At 41.0% G+C, this 23,456-nt stretch overlaps 2 protein-coding genes across 2 annotated transcripts; both read right to left on the reverse strand.

Moving 5' to 3' along the window:
* Positions 1–1,305: 1,305 nt before the first annotated feature.
* LOC308292018 (serine--tRNA ligase, cytoplasmic) lies at positions 1,306–9,810 on the reverse strand. Its single transcript, XM_080734215.1, has 11 exons — positions 9,631–9,810; positions 8,494–8,564; positions 8,301–8,381; positions 7,661–7,819; positions 6,655–6,798; positions 5,611–5,766; positions 4,518–4,739; positions 4,072–4,201; positions 3,793–3,950; positions 3,058–3,187; positions 1,306–2,120 (listed from the first exon to the last, which is right to left on the reverse strand). The coding sequence occupies exons 1-11, from the start codon at positions 9,764–9,766 to the stop codon at positions 1,966–1,968; spliced, it is 1,542 nt and encodes a 513-aa protein (XP_080590341.1). The 5' UTR covers positions 9,767–9,810; the 3' UTR covers positions 1,306–1,965.
* A 1,386-nt stretch (positions 9,811–11,196) lies between these two features.
* On the reverse strand, positions 11,197–22,939 carry LOC308290850 (interleukin-17 receptor D; the record flags this gene model as incomplete). The annotated part of the gene is made up of 12 exons (XM_080732762.1): positions 11,197–11,210; positions 12,450–12,963; positions 14,299–14,471; positions 15,242–15,308; positions 15,592–15,666; positions 16,291–16,436; positions 17,000–17,038; positions 18,028–18,151; positions 18,589–18,707; positions 19,010–19,168; positions 20,061–20,145; positions 22,814–22,939. 12 exons carry the CDS (start codon positions 22,937–22,939, stop codon positions 11,197–11,199), a joined length of 1,641 nt encoding a protein of 546 aa, XP_080588888.1.
* Positions 22,940–23,456: the final 517 nt, after the last annotated feature.

Consider the following 23,456-nt stretch of genomic DNA (forward strand, 5'->3'; position numbering starts at 1 on the left):
GGACCTGCATACCTTCAGGGCGGACCCCCTCCACTCTCCCGAGAAACTGACACACACATACAGTACACACACACACACGAAAATGCACTCAACAAATAACAATACATACGTAGTATGCAGCCTATGACAGCATTCATACATACGTAGTATGCAGCCTATGACAGCATTCAGCTGTTGGATGAAAGTATTGGCTATATGAATATACTGTACAGTGTATAGTATTCTAAACTTTCAAAAGAAGGTTTGATACACTGCAAATGAATCTAAATGAAGAAACAAAGTCAATGCTGTAAGTAGAAAAAGCAATAGGAGCCAGTTTGGTTCATGAATCACAATATGGTTGAAGTGCACTTTCATTGTTATTGAATCCTTTAAACAAATGGTGTACAGACTTTTTTTTTATTCAATTTTGTTATAGATAGGTGACTAGATAGTTATTTAATGTCAGAACATCAGCTACTACAGTACATGCCTAGTATATAAATGTACCTTTACTGCAAAGGAGATCTCATTGTCTTCTTCAGATATGTCGCTCATCTTAAGGCTTGTGATGTTCGTGGATTAACAGTCCTGAATAATAATATAGTCCATATAGCAACCATAACAGCATGATATGAAGTACATGAATTTACCATCAATTAATTGTTTCAGATATGTTTACAATTATACATTTAGCTACCAAATGGAACAATCTTACTCTTACCTCAACTGATGCCACCATGAGTAACTTTCCTGTTGCCAATGGCTGGGAGTAAAGTCTATTGGAGTTAATAAGTTACAGGCTTACATCCTTATTGTCCTTTATCAGAGGTCTCTTTCGAACACAATATGGTTAAGAATGTTGGTTTTATTACTGTTGGAGACAAGCCACATGTTGTGTGCCATAGCCTTCTGAAGGCCTGGGCATGCCTAGACTATACCACTAGGGGGCCCCAGGGCAAGAATGAGCGTAATCGCACTCTCCTTGCTACTATGGCAATGTGCTTCATAAAACTCATCTTTTCGGGAGGACTCCTCAGCCTCTCCCTTTCCATCCAGTGCTTCTGAAGAGCTTGCTGGGACTTTAAGCAGGTCCTCTACTTTGAGGAGCACTGGGATCAATTAAGAAAATATGATAGTTAACTGCATGTTTGATCCAACAGCTAAACCGCTTTCAAAGCACAGGAATTACTCAGCAGCTCAACACATGCAATTCATATTCTCAGATGAACATCTCTGAATGCTAGAAAACCAAATGCACACTGGAAAATATGTTCACATATGATTCTTTCATGTTCAACATATTTATTTTTGTTTAAACTTTACAGTGACAATATTGTTCTCCAAAACAGTGACAACAAGCAACAATGCAGATTATTGAAGGCCCAAAACAGAGTTTCAAATACCTACCTAGTAAGGATATATGTTGTGAATTATGGCCAGTTAACCTTCCCTTAGATCCAAGTGCCATTTAAATTATCTCTTTAGTTATAAATCTAAAGCTTGTTCAACACAACAGATGCAGGCGTTATTACTGGGTCATATTTCGTAATTTCTGTTGAGCGACATGGTCATGTGATGATGTGACAAAGTATAAATGAAGACGTAAGTCTGATTTATCCTTGGTTGCGCACCGAAAATGGCTAATCTACAAACTCACTGCACATTTTGCCATTTTTGGTGTGCGACACCAGCGCACAACCAAGTTTAAATCAAACCTCAGAGGGCAAAGAGTGGTCTATTGTAGGCAGCTTTGAGAACAGTGTGATCCCTTTTCACTTGTGGTTCAGGGAAATAAGGAACAGCTGAGATGAATGAGGACACTTCCGTCCACCCAGATAGAAATGAACAGTATAGAGGCCAGTCAACACTCTGGGGTGGAGATCCCCTTGAGTGCAGACCTGGGATCAGTTCACCCATCTCCATCTGTGAGGTCAGTGAAATGACACTGTGTCATCTCCCAGGCATAGCATGGCATGGCAGAGATTAAGAGTCATTGACGGACATGTTCTCCACTGCATCCTGCAGACCATCTCCACCTCCCTGCTTCTTCTTCTTTCCTCCCTCCTGTTTTTTCGCCTTCTTGGTCATCTCCTGATCAATGGGGGCGGCCTTTACAAACTTAATCATCTCCGTCAAACCTGGAGGAGTGGATGAGAAAAACAACTTGAAGTCCTCAGGCCAAGTGCCACACAAGTCTGTTTCCAATTTTGGTCGCCCCCCAAAACAGCCAATGTGTGAGACTATAGTACAGTCAGTCCAGAGCTCACTGAAAGCATTCACCCTCTGGCGTCTTTTAGCTTTGAAAGCTCCCGATGCTCAAATTATAATCTCGGAGAAGGCCATTTGGAAGCATCAATCATCTGAACATTTTAAAGCACACCTTTCACACCTTTAGTCTTTAATTAGTGCCATGGTGTCACAACGACTATATTGCACAATCAACCCCCAAGCTTTTTACAACAGCGGAGACTTGCAAACAAACTACAAAGGAATACCACCACAGTCCACCAGTGAGATAAACAGCCTAAACACCATGAGAAAGCACCAAGTCTGATTGAAGCCTGAACATTACTGAACCTACTTTATTCTCATCTACCTAGGATACAGAGCGAGAGAGAGAGAGAGAGAGAGAGAGAGAGTAAAGAGTACAAGACTTTACTTCACTTCACTAGACTTGTTTGAACACTTTGACCATCATCTCAAGTGTGCCTCAACTCTGGACGGTAGCCACTCCCCTCCAAGATATGTGATATATCTAGTACCCAAACCACCCCCTGAAAAAAGTATTTTGACTCATTTCTGGTTTACACCCAGGCATTAAAAACACTATTTATTTAAAAGGATTATTTAATAGGATTCTATTTGGCATAGAAATTAAATGAGTTGTACAGAGTAAATAAGTAATTTAACTGATTACTTAATGCCCATTAACAATAAGCCACATTCAAACCTGATAAGTTTGATCAAATGACAAAGCATGGGGTGTTTTCACTTCAGATGAACACTGTAGAAAACAATATGCCATATTAGCCAGGTTATGTATAGCGCCCTATAAAAACAGTGTGTGTCGCTTACCAGGGGGCATGAATTCCCTGAGCTTCTCTGGAATGATGATGCCTTCTTCTGTCTGGTAGTTCTCTAGGATGGCACACATCACTCGTGTGGTGGCGCACATGGTTGCGTTCAGCATGTGAACAAACTCTGCCTAGTCAACATGCATAAAGAGGGAATTCTCAAAATGCATAATAGAAACTAAAACAATGATTACCATTAGAACAAAAGGTTCAACTGAGTTGACAAACCCATACTAACTAAACCATACATTTCAGCATACAATGCCTTCGTCAGCATTAACATTGCACATCCCGAGACGTTGGCACAGTGTTCTAAAACCTTAGCCACATATAAATGGAATCAGAGTCTCTAGTCTAGAGCGTGCAAACTTACTTGCCTTTTAGTTAACTCCATTATAATAATAATAATGGATGGCATTTTATAGCGCTTTTCTAAGCAAGTTGCAAACTCAAAGCACTTTACACCGTTCCATTCATTCATACATTAACACATGTACCTCTGCTCTCCAAAGGAACAGTTAGGTTGAGGACAAAAATCATGCATCTATTATCCATCACTGAAGGATCTGGTATTATGTTAAGTCTCTGTAGTAAAATGTTAATTGCTGGAAGACAATTTTGAGCCTAAATGTACATTTCACTATTCAATAACAATTAACAGGAACTATTTGGGTTTTTGGTTTTCCGAGGTCTTTCTGAAGTAAAGGCCCCCACTCTGGAGAAATGGGGGTCTCACCTTGTCCATCATCTTCTTGGTCTGTCCGTAGCGAATCCGGAGGCGTCTAGCCTGATAGTCGAGGCAGTTGGAACAGGACACTAGCTCCCTGAAAGCACTGGAGCCAGGAAACCAGGCCTCAAGGTCCAGCTTCTTACTGGCTGCGTGATTTAGGGCCCCTAAAGGAAACCAACAGGATGAGGACGGTCTTAGTTTATATAACAATTTAGCCATTTAGACGCTCTTAATCAAGAGTGATTTACAGTAACTCATGTGGTTGTGTATGTGTGTGATACCTACCAGAGACAATGTTGACGATACGATAAGGGATTCCTAATGACTGGTAGAACTCTTCTGCCGTTCCAATCATCTCGTCAAACATCTCCCATGACTTGTTGTCATGCGGAGAGGCATACACAAACTGCTCAATCTGAAAATGAGTGTCAATAATGGAATTATCCATGTCAAAAGACTTCAACAGACAATTAAAATGTGAATGTGAATACACTGACTGCTGAAAATGAAACACTTAAAAAATAATTAAATATAGTTAAATCACTATTTCAAACAGTAAATATGTCTATGTCTTTAGGTTTACTCAGGTCGAGGTGCATGCAACTGAGTGTGCCACAAAATCCTTTCAGGATGTATGCAGTACAGTAGGTGTGGTATGTCTCAAAATAGGGTTAGAGTGGATGGAAGAGTGGAAACATTTAGGTAAAAGAGGTCAGAGACTGCTGGCTGACCTTTTCAAACTGGTGCACCCTGAAGATGCCACGGGTGTCTCTGCCGTGGGAGCCCACTTCCTGTCTGAAGCAGGTGGAGAACCCTGCGTAGCGGATGGGCAGGTCCTCAGGCTTGAGCCATTCTTCCCTCAGGAAGGCAGCGATGGGCTGCTCTGAGGTGGCAATGAGGTACTTCTCGTCAGTGGCGCTGTCGTCGGACTTCTCGCTGCTCTTCCCAATCACCTGAGATGGAACATAGTACAGTACATAAAGGAGTTTAATCATTGCCTACATTTTCAGACCCTTCCTCAATAAGAAATCCAGCTCCTTATCCAAGCCCCAAAATGCAATGCAACATGAGCCTGTTACCGGCCGCATGCAGCACTGGTTTGCTGTGCAAAGTTGAGTACTCAAAACTGTTGCTACTGGTACCACATTTGCACACCATTTCTGCGTACGCCACTTCACTTGAACAAGTTAATTCCCCACTAGCCTCAATGCCCTCCATATCATCAAGTTACAGTATTCAACAATAAATCTGCTTTTTATAAGTAATTGAATTATTGTGATACCATTATCAATAATATTATGTTGATAGGTTATATAACTTAATCAAATATAAAACGTATCATGTAGCCCTAATGCACATGATGTAGGCCTATTGCCAACTGCAAGCATGCACTGTACGTACACTGACCAAGAATTGTGTAGTTGGTATGACAAATGCGTGCATGTTGGCATTTATGGTATCCGTCTGTGGATCTGTCTGTCTATGTCCATGGGCATCGCCTTCCCTGACTGGCAAACCCCACCAGCTTCACGGATCAGCCAGGTTTTGAGTTACCAGTATATATTTGCGGTACCAATATACAGTAAGTGCTTAGTGGTAGCATATCCACTCGTTTGCAGAGCAACAGTTGACCCATCTACTTAAATCCAGTGTTGTTGTTGAAATATTACGCTGCCAGTGGATAACTGCACAAAACAGTCCAAATCTAACAACACAAAGGGGGAAGAGAGTGCACTGGGAATGTAATGTTCTATAAATGTGATGTCATTGTTTGCACTATGGAAGGAAAAGCGTGGAAAAGGAATGGATTAAAAACCCCAGTACCTTGTACAGTTCGTCATCAAACTGGCTCAGCTGGGCCACCTCCTGCATGACCTCCTTCCTCATGAAGAAGGGCGTGTAGAGAGGGGTGTAGTTCTTACTGTGAAGGATCCTGAGGGCGTAGTTGATCAGAGCCTGCTCCAGGAAAACCAGGGGGCCCTGCACACACAAGGGGAGAGGGTTGAAGGAATTCCTGCAGTTGCAAAGCATGCACATAATATGCCATGTGATGTGTGTAACAACTGTGTTAATGCATGCCACTTCACTCTGGTGTCCACGTTAACCGATGAGTTAAGGCATCTGCCGTGTACCACAAAACCGCCATAGAAAGAAGCGGAAGTCCAGGAGAACTTAATTGGGATAAAGCTAACGTTGGCATACACTTTGTCAAATTTTGTCAAATCACAGTTCACCTCACCTTCAAAGACTGATAACAATTGAATGTCTTTAAATAATGAACATAGTATAACATTACCGCTACATTTTTATGTATTTAAAGACAGGCCACTTAAACCCCATACTGTATGTTGTTGAGTGGAGTCCCTCAGGGCTCTATAATAGTATTTTCTGTTTTCGATCTACATTAAATGACTTTGCTGAAATAGCCTATCTACAAGCTTACAACACGCCGCATTGCGACACGTTGCAAGCTTGTAGATCTTCCGTTTCCCCCAGAATACAGATGCTGGGGTTTAAGTGGTTAATATATCAACAGGTGAGTTGTGGTCCGATGTGAAATATTTGTAAATGTTATTGTCGCCAAGTCGCATGAATTCTGTCGCCAGGCATCTTGTCACTCCATTATCGCTAGGTTTAGACCAGTGGTTCTCAAAGTGGATTCCAGGGACTCTGTGGGTTCCTTTAGGGGGTCTAAATGGACCCGTACAAGTCTATAACTAACTCATTTGTACACTGTCAGAGTTAAGGGGAGACCATGAAATTTGAAAGTTTGAGCACCACTGGTTTAGACAACCTACAATTGGAAATTAATGAATGCGATGTGCTTGTCACTGCCAGTGGGAACACACACTGCACGTTAAGCCTTACCTTCAGAAAGTAGCCTCTGCTGCCAGCCACCACGGCTCCTTTCTCTCCATCAAACCCGTCGATCATGACTACCAGGTCCACATGGGAGTACTTCTTCTGCACACTGCAGTCTCCCCAGGTACGCTCCACAACATTGTCTGCATCCTGACATCACAAAACAACAGGCCATAGGGGAGGTTTAATGGAAAAGAAGCGATGGAGAGAGCAACAGCAGGGACATGTAAATAGACAGGGATTTGCAAAGATGAAAAATAGTAATCATGTTTTCATAAATAACAATAATATGTCATTTATGGCCAAGGCCCTTCTCCACTCTTTGGTGTTTCTCAGGCAGCAGTTTAATGTGTTCTGGTCCCAACCTGTAATGCTATACAAAGTATACATATTAACTCGGATCTCATCATCCGACTTTGGATTTATTTGATTCCACTGGTGATGGCATAATTATTTTCTTGAGACATCGCTGTGCCAGCCTGGTTGCCATAGAAGTGTGACATACAAATTCCAACCACTACAGTACTGGACGCCAATTGGTGAGAAACAAAGCCATTTGGGGGCAAACAGGTGTAAAGTGGTGCATGCACAGCAGGAATGTAACTGTCACACTGTAACTATAACACTGGACCACAACAACAGACAAACACAATAGGCATGCAAACAAAATTCAAGACAAGCTTTTACATGACTAATCCATTTAATTTATTATATATCGTAGTTGTCGGTTGGAAACCTTGTATGTGCAAAACCGTTCGTTTTGCATTTATCATTTTAAAAATGATTTAAACTAGTGAAAACAGCCGATCTACAAGAACGCCTCGCGGTGCGAGGCGTTGTGTGCTTGTAGATCGGCTGTTTTCACTACTTTTGTGCGACGGCCTTGTATGATGAAGCAGGGCTTAACTTTGCGAAAGAACGTACACATTTGAAACTCGGAGATAAGAGGTTTCCACCCGACAACGACGATATATTTTAAATAAAATAAAAAAGTGAATGCAGGCCAACTGACCTCATCGTTGCTGATGGGTACAGTGTGATGGAGGAGGTTACCGATCTCTCGCTGGTACTCAAAGCGCTCAGCCTCCAGCTTTATCCTGTTGCTGTCAGTTTTCTGCACTTCTTCCTCCACCAGCACACGCACAGCTTTAATCTGGGTAACTGTCAGCTCCTGTGACACATGGAGAAATAAAATAAAAAAGTTACGACAGTGGAAATGGGGAGTGCATTGGACAAAGAAACCAAAGATTCTCTTTTAGTTTTGCCTGTTACCGCCTGAACATTTTATGGCAGCACTGTTTCTTTGGAATAGCCAATTGGCATGCAGGTGACTGCTGTCATTGGTTCTCAAAGTGGGGTCCAGGGCAGGGACCCCCAGGGGTCCTTGAGGGAGTTCCGGGGGGTCCCCAGCTAAATGATAGTTAGGAACCAAATGGATCCTTATGGGTATATAACTCAAGAGTGTACACTCAGAGTTAAATTAACATTGATTTTACAAAATAAATTGGGGTCTCAGAGATAGAAATGCATTACATGGGGGTCTGTTGAATTTGGGGGTCCTTGACATGAAAATGTTTGAGAACCTATGGCCTAAATAAGTTCAATTACAGTCTCTGTACATTACACACACACAGGCATGCATGCTGTCATACCGATAATATCTCAGCTGTAAGAGCGCACAGATTCTGTGCTTCTTCGGGTAAGGTGTCATCATCTCCAACAGGCTCCTTCTTCTGCATTGCCCAAAAACAAAATGAATATTTTTGCTCTCAGGTCAGTCTGGCATGTAGAGATGTAGACACATAATGACAGCTGGTTACCGTCTGAAAATGTCTTCATAGTTACCTTCATCTTCTCTCCAATCTTCTTGCTGCAGAGATTCTTGGCCTTGTTCAGGTTGTCTGCATCGAAGCGACCTATTGGGGACAATTATTATGCAAACAATCATTGACTGACTGGAGCGTCTATGGCAGGAGTAGGCAACCTTGGGCACGGGTACCAACATTGGCAAAGGGGAGGGTGATCACTCACTGGCACACTGGCAGAAGTGTGAGAGAATTTTTATTTTAAAATCAAATATTTCTTTAAATGTGATCAATTAAATTAAGTCACCTGATTATGCGCAAATTAAATCCTGCACATAATTCTACCTTGATTAAAACTCTGACTGGGGGGGTAGTCTGGGAGATAGGTGGATTATTGCTCCTAGTCTAATGATCGTTATAACAATGTCCTGCCAATGAAAATATGTCTGCCTTTTTAGATGGTGTGTCATTAAAATGTATGTTGACATGGCACACTATCTAGAAAATAAAAACATGGCACTTGACTTCATTTCAAAAAGGTTGCTGACCCCTGGTCTATGGCTTTTGGGTTTAATTTGGTGCTTGTGTGCTGCTGATGCTGAAAACAGCAAAGCCTGCAACAATGATGACACAGGTAGCTGCCACCCAGGCCAGCCCACAGCATCACTCATCAAGTTTGCTAGATAAAATGTGACATACTGAAACAAAGACAACTTGTTACCGATGTGATGTACGGTAACTAAAACACTCAACGTTGCATTCAACGTTATAGGAGTAAAGTTCCAACAGTGGTAAAGCCGCAGGGCGAGGTTGACTGGACATGCTCCCATAACAGTAGACTAGGATTGCATCAGATTGAGTTGGATGACGCACCACACCGGTGTATATAGCTTCATTCAACAGAAACATGATCAGCCAGCTGAGCTAACGTAGCTATATGGCAGCAAACACTTAACTTAAGTTGTTTACCAGAAGGACAAAAATAAACAATAAAGTGGAGAAAGGCTAGCGTAAGGCAATCACTCCTAGCTGAAGAGTTACCATATGGTAATTCATGGCCATTCATTTGACTGAATGAATGGCACTTTACGGTAGCTGTGCTAACGTTACCATTAGCCACTTAGCCGGCGTGCTGCTACTAGCATACAAGGAAAGAAGTGACACTTAAAACACATACATTTTCGCCATTCGCTATCTGCGTTGACAAGTTTATCCACAAGAGTGACGTCTTTGAATCGCTTTCTCTGGATCTCGCGAACAGCTTCTGGGTCGCCGCCCTTGTCCGCTCGAAACAGGTCCAAATCCAGCACCATCTTTCCACGCTGGCTGTCAATAAGAAGAGGAAAGAGCTTCAATGCAGCTCCTCAGCGTCAACGCTTCAGCTAGGGTTGCCAGAGCCAACTGCCTACTTCCAGTGGTGGGGAAAAGTAACCTCGCCTACCAGGCTTTCTCCCGAGAGAGAGCCTGGTGTTCGTTCACAACAGAGCGTTTGGTTTCCGCCTAAAGCGCGGAAACCACTAGAAGCGGCGTCGCTTTGATTTGGTTCCCTCCGTTTGTTTCCCCAATCCCTTTTAAAATGCTGGAAATGCTACGTAGTCTTGCCAGTCGCTACGAGTTGGATTAAAAGATGCACATACCAAACGAATTTTTCGAAAGCAAAACTACGCCTCATCAAGGTGTTTATTAGGTCGGCCCTAAAAGTATGTCCTTGGGTGCAGGGGAATATTTTGGGTTAAAACTGAATCCGGTTGATAGTTCCGGCCAAAGCGTAGTCCGTCTAGGACTACAACATGACGTAAAGTGGTTTCCGCTCCCGACCGGATCAAACCCCGTAAAGTGAAGTGATCCCAGACTAGGGGAAAAGTGCTCACACGTTTTACTCAAAACAGGGGATTCACAGTCTGTTCCTCACATTCCGTTATTAAACTTGATAAATATATTTTATTTAGCATGGTGAGTTGGTGACTGCGCACAGAAAGAAAGAAAAGAAAATGTTTTGGTTCTCTTCCGAGAAGTTCCGACCTGGCAACCCTACATCACACGAAAAGCTTGTTGTAGCCTGCATCTTCTGTCACTCAGTCAGCAGTCAGCAGACTCAGCACTACTGTATTTATAAGCCCAGGGCTTTTTATTTTATTTTTCATTCTGTGACAGACAAAATATAGAAATACAGTTTAGGGCGTATACACAAGATTAAAAAAGCCGTCCTCAAATAGTATTTAACCTCATATGCATATGGTAGTTCAATGTATGCATTTTTAGATAATATATCAGTAAAATATATCTGAGTCAGAGATTAATATATAGCCTAATATATAGCCATCCTCATAATGTCCATATTATGGATATTTGAATGAAACATATAGCCTTCTTCACCAAGGCTGGTTAGCTGACATTAACTAATTCAAATGACAATCACAAAAGACAGTACAATTTTACATATCGCCCGGACCAACTACTAACTATGTTAGTGCATTTGTGCTTATACCTGTAAACCAACAGAATGCAGTGTCATAATAGACATTAACACAAAGATTCACTCACAATCACATAATTGACTCAGTCATCAGTCCTGGTTCATGTTACATAAAGCAGCAAAATTCAACAGTCAATATAATATACTATACTGTGCTATATACAGTCACAAATTACAAATCAACTCAAGAGCCATTAGGCCTACAGGGAGGGGACAGGCACACAAAAATGCCAGCAAAACATAATTTATGTCACAGTCAGTAAAATGTCAGTGAGGAGTGCCTGAGAGACAAGAGAGAAAAGACACACCCTGACACAGAAGAGCATGCAGGGTACATCAGGGGTTGACACGAAGGTCTCAGAGGCACTTGCCCATCGGGCAAGTACAGCATGTGCTATTTGCCCAAAGGTTATGCCCACTTGCCTGAAAAGAAAATTGTGATGAGATATGTAAAATTTGAATTACAGTTCATTTTAACACTTTTTTTTCAAAACTTTACTTGCAAATTCTGGGTGTGCAATATAGACATATACCTCAATATTTATTTTTTTAAAGATTAGTTTTTTGGGCTTTTATGCCTTCATTGGACAGAACAGTAGACTGACAGGAAATGGGGGGAGAGATGAGGAGTGACACGTGGCAAAGGTCGTCCGGATCAGGAACCGAACCGGTCACGCCGCCAGGCATCAATGCCCATGTGGCAATGTCTAAGTGGCATCTGCCTGGACCAGCAGGCCAGCGGGCACCCCATACCTCAATATTCATGCCAAGTATCTCAATAGCTATCCACCTGTTTACGCGAGAATTTACTGGTGCATTATTTGCGGGACACTTCCGGTTAACAGCAGACAAGCCGGAAGCTGCCTGCACATTCTGCGCAATGCACGATGGGATGTTGGAAAGTTGTGGATACAATATGACTTATTTTAAATACCACAGACATCTTGTGTTGTGTTTATAGTGAACAAAATTAAAGACAGTTGCTTTCCTCAAACACACTTGCCTGTCGGGCAACCTGAAAGCAAACTCCACCTGCCCAAACGTTTTATTTACTTGCCATGGGCAGTCAGGCAACCGTTAGTGTCACCCTCTGTACATGACAATAAATCTTCCTTCACTGTTGGAGCAATAATATGTTTAGTGATTTGCTCAAGGGTACTTGCAGTTCCAGTACTAGTCTACAGATGAGCCAGCCACCCTTCATTTGCACTCACAGCTGTTAATCAACCCTGTGTGACAGTGCGAGGAATTGAACTAATTTGGGTTCACCACAATCTTTGAACACACCTGCCATCCCCTGACCTATAGTTTATAGTTTTTTATCCAGGCTTTTATTTATTGCCTTTATGACCTTTATTGGAAGGATAAACCCCTTGAGGTGAATCATCTTAATTTTCTCGTTTATCTTGTACCTACACCCTTGCCTTCACAAGCCCGAGTTGTGCACAGGCATCACGCACCAAAAACAGCAGTCACCCGTAGTATAAATATAGATCAGGTGTTACACTGCTCTTTCTCACTTCGCACCATCCCAGCCTCGTGAATAGCCTGCTGCAGAGCTGCTCCAGCTGGCAGCTTGGTGAAACCCTCCTCCGAGATGTGTTCTATCTTCAGGTATCCTCCAGGCCTGTGCAAAGCCACCCCGTGGAGGTGGGAGAAGAGCAGAGGCAAGTCTCTGGTCAGTGTGTAGCGAGTCACTAGTCCCAGCTCAGCGGGGATGTCCGTCTCCTCAGAGTATTCGAAGATGGCAGCCATGTACCTGGACAGGTCTTCACCCTGTGCTTTGCTGCGGCCCATCTCCTCTCCTATGAGGGCCACGGCTGCAGCAGAACTGGAGGCGTTGGACGACCAGCCCGTCTCCTCTTCTTCCTCCTCATCACCACCTTCACATTGGGAGTGTGATTGCACAGGCCAGTGGTTGAGGCTCCAGGAGCAGATGACCAAGATAAAGTCACTTTCCTGGATCTGTCTGTAGTACCAGCCCATTGCTCCCTCCTCAGCAACACTTAGAGTGTCCCATAGATCCAGGCACACCTGGTGGAAATAAAGGAAATGAAGAGTTTCATCTAATAATACTTTTATAAGCACATCTGGGATCCCAGTTAAAGAAAAGGTGAAATGTGAATAAATGTAAAGCAATCAAGAATTACATTGTCAACTTTATGGCAGATATAGTTGAAATTTAAAGAGTCATATGGTTTGGCATGTTTAGCACATTGAATACAACTCATACATTACTGCTGACCACTTTCTAAACTTGAGTATACCGTGGTTTGTTTGCTTTTCGTGGAAGTCATTGGATTCCATTCATTTCTGTACCATATGAAAACATTCAGAGACATGAAACTAGCATGTTAAGTTATGCTATTATTGCCTTTTCATTCATTTTAATGGGTGTATTGAATTGATATGTCTGGACAAAAATAGTTCCTAGAGAAAAGATTCTTCTTTAAAGTGATCCCTGACTAATACGACAAATATGTCTTAATACATTATAATTGTCCTCTATAACTACAATGTAAAATTAAATACACCTCAATTATTTTATTTCTTCTAGAAATAGCTAATCTTTCACTCAGTAGGGGAAATGCCTGTCGCAAGTTGATGATGTCATAAATGTCATGTGTCATTTTTATGGCATGCATGTGCAAAAAAACAAGACACAAACACATTTGAAATATTGATTTGATGCTCATATTAACCATAGGAAGTATTAAGTTTGTTTTTATTTTCACATGCATGCCATAAATTCCATAGGGATAGATCACACTTGACATTTATGACATCATCAACTTGCGACGGGCATTTCCCCTATTGAGTGAAAGATTAGCTATTTCTAGAAGAAATAAAATAATTGAGGTGTATTTAATTTTACATTGTAGTTATAGAGGACAATTATAATGTATTAAGGCATATTTGTCGTATTAGTCAGGGATCACTTTAAGTTTTTTTAGTTCAGTAATATTTTAATAATTTTGGACATATTGCAAATAATGTCTTTGTATACATCTGTTTTCATTGGAGAGTGGACGTGTACAGGAGAGGAACAGCCAATGTAAAAAGAAGAGTAGTCTCACACGCACACTATCTTCAGTTATAAACTGTAAATAAAGCAACGTTTCGGCAGATGTCTAATGAAGGTCAATTGCTTTAATAAACTAATGGCGGACTACTCTATTCTGTGAGGACAACCAAATGTTTTACTTTGTAAACTTTAACAACAATGACATTGGCATAAAAACTTAACAGTGTTTCTTACGATACAGTGCACATAACTGTGTGGAGTGGGAGGAGGTTGCATGAGAACACAGAGGGAATACAACGAGAGGAAAAGAGAACTAGCTTTTGGTGAATGTTCTCCCATTATACCTTGGTGGCCATATGTTGTTGCAGGAAAGCCCCCAGCTGCATCACAGCTCTAACGTGGGCGGGGCCGTCACGGCTGCTGTAGCAAATCAGAAGACGAGGGGGGGTCAGCCTGCTGCTTGGTAGTGATGTCACCTCGTCATGAGTGGTCCTGTCTTGATGCTGCTCAATAATGTCTGGAAGGATAACATAAATAGAGGTTGAATTTCTTTATTTTGTTCTCAACCTTTTCAGGCAGCGACCCCCAAAATAATCATATTTTAATTGGGGACCCCGGCACCCGCCACCCTTACAAGCACAAGATATAAGAGTTGAGGCATTACATTTTGTATAACATGGTTCTATTGTGAAAATAGCTGATCTACATGCTCACAGATCGGCTATTTTCACAATTTCTGCCTAAAAAATGTGACAATTTGACCAATATTTAATTTGTCATTTTAGAGGATTAAAAAGTCCTCAATTGTCAATTTAGAAATGTGCAGATATCCTCTATACGCTTAAACGTTATGTTGGTTTGTTTACTGTTGAGAAAGAAAAATAATGTTGCACATTAAGTTAATCATCTGGGGACCCCCCAAAATCTGACCCACAGGTTGAGAACCACTGCTGTAGGTAATGGAAAGCTGGATAGAAGGCATAACTTTTGTCATAACTGCATAATATACAGTTCAGCTGAATATAGGTAAACTGGTTAATAATGTAAATACCAGGCCGTATATCTGTTGTCTTCACCCAGTGCTTTGTCCTCCTCCAGCTGAGGATGGCAAGTAGAACTGCTATGATGAATACCAAGGCCAGGCTTAGTAAAATGATCAGAACCGAGGAGGGACGGGCAGAGAGAGGCGAGGTTGTGTCTATGGGGAAAATGTGAGAATTCACTGTTCAATTCAATGTTATGAGTTGGTCATGACTCATGTCACAATCTTTCTAGAATGTAGCCTACCTGGTTTTCTGAGCTTGACCTGAACACTGAATCTTTTCCTCACAGCATCCACCTCATGTGCTGCAATCTGTGACAAAAGTGTTGTTTTAACACAAAGAACATATTAAAGCTATGTTTCTGTAACTGCCATGCATAGCGGGCAAGGTCAAATCGAAGACTGCCAATGAATGCAATAATGGAAATTATTTTGACCACATGATTACCGACATAAGACTGAAACTTTAATACAAAGAACTTTAATTTGTGGGCTCTTAAAATCGTTATAGGCAAATGGAGAATAGAGACATGATGATAATACGTATTAATAATAATAATAAATAATATTTGATACTTTACTTCTGTTGTATTACCTCACAAGAGTAATTGTTTCCTTCCTTGAGGCCAAGCAGGTTATAACTGTAGTGAGTTGTGTTTCTGTTAGAATTCTAAAAGGAGAAATTAAGGTTGATGAGTTAGTTTGATAGATCAAGCAAATTCTGGAGCAGCATAAAAATACCAGTAAAGTAACACAGGGCAAAAATCACAGGGCAAAAATCCACTCGTCCGAGACAGTTTTCCCTCCTGGCTCCCAAGTTGTGGAATAAACTCCCTGTCGCACTTAGAACAACAGACTCACTCGCTAGCTTTCGCCGTGGACTGAAGACTCACCTTTTCAGACTCCACCTAAACCCTTAACACTACAGTAAAATCAATGACCATACATGAAGCTAGTTAGCATTTTTTTTTTTTTTACTTTGATTATATTGTGTTTTCTCTAGATAGATATCCATTTACATTGTTATATTGCTGTTAATGTACTGACATATTATCTTGTTTATTATTGTGATGTTGTATCTGCTTATTGTAAGTCGCTTTGGATTAAAAGCGTCTGCTAAATGCCTAAACTGTAAACTGTAACACTAAAGATTACAAAACATACTGTACATACACAAAGAAAAATAATTGGAACAGGTTTTAAACATAAAAGCTACACAGTAAAATCCCCAGTGTACACATTCTTACCAAATAGTCCTGAAAATATCATTGGATATTTTATGTGTACCACTCACTGGTATGATGTCCATGTACTTCTTCATGTCCTCCCCATAACACCATGAGAAGTAGCTTCTGATGCCCAGGTTTGGTGGGGCCAGGTTAAAAGTCACAATGACATCCGTTCCGTTCTGCTGCACTTCAACATATTCGGGGTACCAATCTACAATCAGAAGAACACTATCAGAACTACTCCACAAGCAGGCTAGCAGAGCCCAAATTCCCCCCCCAAAAAAATTGGAGATACACTTCCCTTTGATCTATCATGAATTCACTGGTCCTCACCACGTACTTTCGAAATCTCATTCTCATGTACACAAATGTTTGGATGGATATGCTATGTGTAAATGTAGATACATTGTTGTTTATTCTTTTAAATTCATATTTTCCCCCTTCCCTTGCCCCTCCCTCCCCCTTCTTTCTCTTCTTTCTCTTTACTGGAAACAATTAAAATGATGGAGCTTATACAAAATATAATAATAATACATTCCCCCACTGTTTTACACCTGTAAACCTGTGACGATTCTGATTCTAATTCTAGAGCAATATTCTGTCATGGCATTCTGCATCTAGTAGCCTATATAAAAAAATATTCCTTCGTGAGAGTTCTTTACTTGCAACCATGTCAGAAAATATGATGACCAACTGTAGGATCCTAACGAGTACAATTCCTTTCATTTCGGTGGACTGTTGTTACTGTTGTGAGCATCTACTGTTTTCACTCACCTTTTTTGCACTGCTTAAGGCCATTCTTCTCAGCGCATGCTGAAAGTGAATACACATTACTATAGCCTAGAAGACTCATCATTTTGATTGTTCAATACTGAACTAAAGCAGGTTTAAAAAATAGCGATGACTACATGTCTACAAGCTCACAACGTTCCGTGATGCAATACGTTGTGAGCTTGTAGACAAAACATTTGTCAAAGTATGAAATAAGGCAGGTTAAACTGACTGTCAATGTGAGTGATAACTAAGCGTAATAGCACATGTTATAGAGGTCATTCTGCATGGAGATAAATACAGCCTTGAGATTATGACTTGCCCTTGCTGTGCCTTGGGCACAAAACTTTGAAAAAAAGAAAAGAAAAAAGAAATGGATGCATGCATGTGTGTGGCTGTACATGTGTCAGTGTTCTGGCTCTCATGATCTACTGTATGTTTAACATACATATCGTTGTTGTCGGGTGGAAACCTTGTATGTCCAAAGCTATTCGTTTTGTATGTATCATATTAAAAATCAAACCTCGGTTCGAAGTGAAGCGGTGAACTTTTATTCTATGTGTTCTAGAGCTATGAACTCTGTGATCTATACATTTTTCCAATTCTGAATGAATGAATGATTTTATCTGGAGGGCCGAATTGTCATGTGAAGCTTGACCAATCCTCAATTCTGTTCTCATTGGACATTTTTAATCATCCAATCATCAGTTACACACATATTTTGAATGTACGGGACAGATAAAACCTGTTCATTCTGGACTGAAATGACCATATATGGACATGAACGGGACACACAAAGCCACTCCAGATAAAACCTGTTCATTCTGGACTGAAATAACCATATATAACTAATGAAACTAGTGAAATTAGCCGATCTACAAGCACAGATATGCCATTTTCACTAGTCTTGCGTTGCGTGACTATCTTGTATGGTGAAGCAGGGCAAATTTGAAAACTTGGAGATAGGCCTACAAGGTTTCTGCCCGACAGTGACGATATGACTCATGTGGCCTAGAGCTCAGGGGCCTTACAGCGGGTGGAGAAGATCTTGCTGTTGTAGAACCTTTCCCACCTCTCAGGCACCGGCAGAGCCATGACAGTAGCTGCGTACTGGGCCCCAAGGGTCAGACCGGGGAAAGGGTCCGACATGTACACCTGCAAAGCAAAAATGCAATAACGGCCTTGCTATATGGTTTTACAAACATGCTTCTTCTGGAAGGAAGAACAATAAGCTGGATATAGGAGTACCTCATGCTGTATTGTACTGTACAGTAACTTAAGAAAGGCGTGAACGCACAAAGCTGCCGAAATGTTGGCCTTACTGTTACATGTACATCAAAATACACTTTGCATTGTATTTGTTTTTCAATGAGATTTTGTATAATGTTTTATTATTCCCTAAGGCATTAAATCCATCAGAATTATTCACAAAAACAAGTGTTTGCTCCCCCTCCCCTGCAGCACAATGCAGTGTTTCATCCCACCACAAAATCACATAACCAGAGAGATGGAAAGAGAGATGAGGTCGGAGAGAGAGAGGAGAGAGAGAGAAAAAGAAAGACAATTGGAAACAAACATCTGGTCTTTCTTACCCTTTGAGCATGTGATGCTGGGAGGGACAGGTTGCTCTGGAAGAGAAAGAGTTGACAAGCCTTCGGCATCCCTCCTAAGGCCTGAAGTGACACCTGAAAGCCTCGCAGGTAAGCAATCCCTGTGGCAAATATAAAAACAAAAAGAAAAAACAGAAGGAACCAAAAGGTTTTCATGCATCCTTTGGAAACACACACCTATAAGTGGAAGGTGTGTTGTTGTCACTGTAGAAAATACCTCTGCAGTAAGGACAGGATGATTTTTCTTTGCGAAGAAGAAGTGACATACAGATGACACAGTTGGAGTTTCATGGCATAACGGTTTCTATACAATTTACACATCTGAATTTGGATTGTTGTCAAGTATAAATTCAAGAAATTGAAAGAGGTGTGCTGACTTGTTTTGTCCCCTCATTGTTCTTACCATAGTAACTTGGCTTCCATGAGACAATGATGGTATCAGAATTGGGCTCCTGATTCGGCACAAACTCAACTGTCACATCGTTTGGTGCATGGACGTAATGCTGACAAAGCTCCGAATCCTCTTTACCTAGCAGCTCAAAACATGGCAATGGAATGCAACCTGAGGAGAAATCGCAATGATTACAATCTAGTCAAATTATCTTAATTGCCATTTTAAGCCTTACAATTAACAAGCTTAAGTCAGCACACATATTACGTAGTACAACACTAATAAACTTTTGTATACTTTTTTGAAAAATGTAACATGTAACATGTTTTTGCCATTCATACAGTAGGTACTGGTTGTTCATTGTACAGCGAAATATACAAGACTGGATGGTTTTCCTTGTTTACTTTAGGTCAAAACACAGGTCTAGGAAATTAGCTTTTTTCCCTATTTATTTCCTTTTTGTCCCAATTTAGTCATCATTATGCAAATTCTCAGTAGTCACTGCTAAGTGCTAACCCCTACAGTCATATGGAAGGGTGTAGAATAGATCAGTTACTGAATTTCCCCCTTGGGATAATAAAGGTATCTATCTATCTATCTATCTATCAGTTGTGGGTCCCCACATGATTTCTTTTTTTCTTGAAAGAAAAAAGAAATAAAATGAAAAATGACCATCAAAGGTAATCAACAAACTGGTCAAACTTTGGCCAAATGTCAAATAATATAAGAACGAGGCAAACATTTTGAAAATAGCCAATTTGTTCTCCCTGTGCCGCCTGTGACCAACCAGTAGGAGTGTGTGGTGACAGCCTACCCTCCCTGTCTTCTTTTCCACCTTCAAACACAACTAATTGTGTTCGTTTGATGTCCCGGCCAAGCCGGATACTGGATACACCATGGAATACGGAACAGTCTGATGTACCAGGCCTGCTCACTACGTGTCATACAGATCTGTCTTCCTACATTGTCATAATAGCCTACCAAATGAGGTATGCCTTGTATATCCGTACTTGGCAGATGGCAGATATTTGCAGATGTTTAGTGGAGCCGATGTCAGACTTACTTCCAAACGCTTCAATGGAGCGGAAACCCAGGCTCTTCTCCACATCAGCTCTACTTATTCTGCAGTATTCACATCCAGACCCTCCCTGTGGATGGAATACAATGGGGGAGGCTCATTTATCATTTATGCATTTTGCTTTCTGTTCTTTTTATTAGATTTTATGTTGTTCATTTACAATTTTTTATCATTTGGGTATCTCATGACAATGACGATAAGACTCATACTGTACCAGCTGAATTATGCTTTGTGCATATTACAGTATGTAACCTTGACATGCTTCTCTTTAACAGTTTGATTTCTTTTTATCCTTGCCCTCCCTGTCCCTCGGTTGTAAACCTGTGATGTGACAATAAAGTTCATTCTGAAACTATGAAGATTAAAAGGAATCCATTTTCAATCTCAATGGGATTTTCTATTTAAATAGGAACACGTTCAAGTTCATTCAGCGAAAGATCATGTATTACATTTGACATTATGCAATGCAAATAAAATATATAGTATACAGATTCCTGCTTAGTCCGAGACCTGAAATAGCCTAATGTTACCCGACATTTCTTGTGTGTTGTAACTGAATACTATGACATTTTCCAGCCAAGCCTCAAACCAACTACGTAAGAAACTGGGAATGAAAACAGGGCAGACATAAAACAAAAGTCTTTTAATGTCTTCAATTAGTGGTCCAACAACACTATCTGCTCTGACAGTATTGTCAGAGTGAGTTTGGAAATTCCTTTCTTTAATCATGGGGACCATGGAGGAATTATACAACTGATCTGTTCCTGTTTAAGTGCTGAGGCCAACGTGATGTGATCCACAATAACCTTTTGTCAGCTTTAATAAATCTTTTGTGTGTGTGTGTGTGTGTGTGTGTGTGTGTGTGTGTGTGGGGGGGGGGGAAGAGCAGCTGTCATACGTTATAAACGTTTTCTCCCTTTTTACAGAATCATGGGGAGAAGTCCATATCAGGTTCAAATATGTCCAGTCAACAGCCATGATCAAACACAGACCAATTTATCAAGTTAATGGTAAATGGTGCATTTATATAGCGCTTTTATCCAAAGCGCTTTACATAGATTGTGCATAACATTCACAAGTTATATTAATAACTTGATAAAGAGGTTTCTTAACACTAGGAAAGAAATAGTCTACCATGTATATGATTCCTGTTGTGCAAATCAATAAATTAAATCGAATAAGATTTAGAGCAATAATTGTTTCCACAATTATTGTACTTTGTATTTGTGCATACATTTGAAACAGTTTCCCCTTTTTATGCAGTGTGCCATAAGGCTCCTCTCTGTGCATGACACGTTCCTGATCATGTTAGAGCCAATAATGGTATTGTTTGTAGTTGTATAATAATAACTACAATGAAATGGTGACTCACGTTATACATATGGGGTTGGAGTCATCACTTGATCTGTATGACACCATGGTCGATTGAAGAGATGCTAATGTTACCAGTCAACCAGTGCACACATTTGTTTTATCAACCCATCTTGCAGGTATTTAGCAATGAACGTTTTGAGGCCACAACCAGGCTAGCAGCTGGAAAAAGTAAATGAGAGACAAACTGACTTTGCTTGGGGCAGTGAAATAAAAGAGAATGAGACAGTTGCGAGTAAAAAGATAAGACGAACGGGTTGTTAAACTGTCAGGTCAGGTAATGACCATTCATGTGAGAATAATAAAGAGGTACAGCTCAGTTGCTCACTGTGCATTATATTATACAACTAAGTTGAACTAACAATTCTTATGTTGAAAGAATTGTGTCAATATTTCCTATACACATTAATTGGCTAAAAATAAGCTTGTAATTATGTTGTGTAATCGACCTGACCATGCAGTCTTTAGGGAAAATGGAACAATTTAGGCATTTAGCAGACGCTTTTAATCCAGAGCGATTTACAATAAACAAGGACAGCACATGGTAATACATCCAATGCATAGCAGTAATCTAGGATCAGAGGTAAACCAAGAACCTATCGTAAGTCTAACAGTAGAATAAAAATACAATAATCTGTACATTGAAACTATACACAAGACTGAATAGTACAATCAGAAATATCAGCTTTACCACATTGAATTCAATATGGACTATTGGACAGTGTTGCCAATCAAGTATACACAAAAAGACTGTGGGCGATGGACAAGAGTCACTATTTCAAAAGGGGATCTTCTTTGCCATGTAGAACCTATCCTATAGGCTCTAAACTGTGATAGAATACAAATTCAAAGCTTGAAGAACAAGGTCTGAGGGAACTGAATTTGTCGACTGGATTCATAGTTCTTTCTGCAGTTTACAATCCCAAATAGAGGTGTGCGCTCAGAGTGCATATCTTCACCAAGAGTCATGCCCCAATATCCCTGCAGGCAGTGAGATTTCTACATATGGCCAAGAAAGTAGCAGGGCATGTGATTACAGTTGTACGTTGTCACGATCTCCTTGTCTTTCAGTCAGAAATAAGATAGTAAATGTTTTCCAAGCCAAGCAGCAACTATTTTCAGTTAAACCAACTGCACGTGAAACAAACATGAGAGATGGTGCCAGCAAAGTCCTGACACACGTTTACACATTTGGAATAAGTGTATTGAAAAGGATCTTCAAACAATACCGTGACCATGCACTCATTTTACATCCACCCTCAACTGTTGTCGGCAAAAGAGGCTCAACTACTAGTTGAAGCTCCGTTGTGAGTTAATAACCGTACATGGAACAAACGAAAAGGTGCAACCTGAGCCTTCGAGCTTACCTTTCGGACACATTCCAAACTGCAGTCCTGAGGAGTGATGCCAGTGGTCTCGCTGACATCCTCCCGGGCCCAGAGGGTCACACCAATTGTCAGGAGCTGATAACAAACAAGCGCTTCCCTCAACATCCTGTCACAGCCACCATGACAGTTTCAGCTCTGGACCTGAAGTTCACCCTCTCTCTCCCTCTCACACACAAACACGATCTGATCCAAGTTGTTGAAGGCTGTCGCTTTGATCCATACGCAGAACATAAACAGAGTCCTCTCTGCGACAACACATTCAACGTTATCCTAGTCTCGAAAGGCTTGGAGAGTTGTGCGAGAGTGAGTGTCAGGAATGAAGGAGGGGAGGAGATGAAGATGATGAGGGGAGTGGTGTCTTGAGGCTACGGGTGGTGGCCTACGCAACAAACAACCTGCATGTTTTGACAGTTACAACCCCCCCATTCCCCCCCTCCTCCCTCCCATACCATCCCTGCCTGACGGATTGTCGTCAGAGAGCAGGAGGCATTTGACAGACTTGAAATCCTGTTTCAAGGGACAGCCACATTTACATTCAACACACAAAGTTTCACCACAGGCTGCACCCATTCATCACAGCTAGTGGAAAGCATCCAAGATTTGACTTTTGGTTGCAAAATAC

This window comes from Nannobrachium achirus (assembly GCF_963921795.1).
Source record: "Nannobrachium achirus genome assembly, chromosome: 9".
In the NCBI taxonomy this organism is placed as follows: Eukaryota; Metazoa; Chordata; class Actinopteri; order Myctophiformes; family Myctophidae; genus Nannobrachium; species Nannobrachium achirus.

Excerpts from the sequence above, each read along its gene's own strand:
- LOC308292018 (XM_080734215.1), bottom strand. The coding sequence starts at position 9,766 with ATGGTGCTGGATTTGGACCTGTTTCGAGCGGACAAGGGCGGCGACCCA. Across the intron at positions 7,820-8,300 it reads TTACAGCTGAGATATTATCG|GAGCTGACAGTTACCCAGAT; the intron begins GTATGACAGCAT and ends CATGTGTCACAG. Across the intron at positions 2,121-3,057 it reads CAGGGAATTCATGCCCCCTG|GTTTGACGGAGATGATTAAG; the intron begins GTAAGCGACACA and ends CCACTCCTCCAG.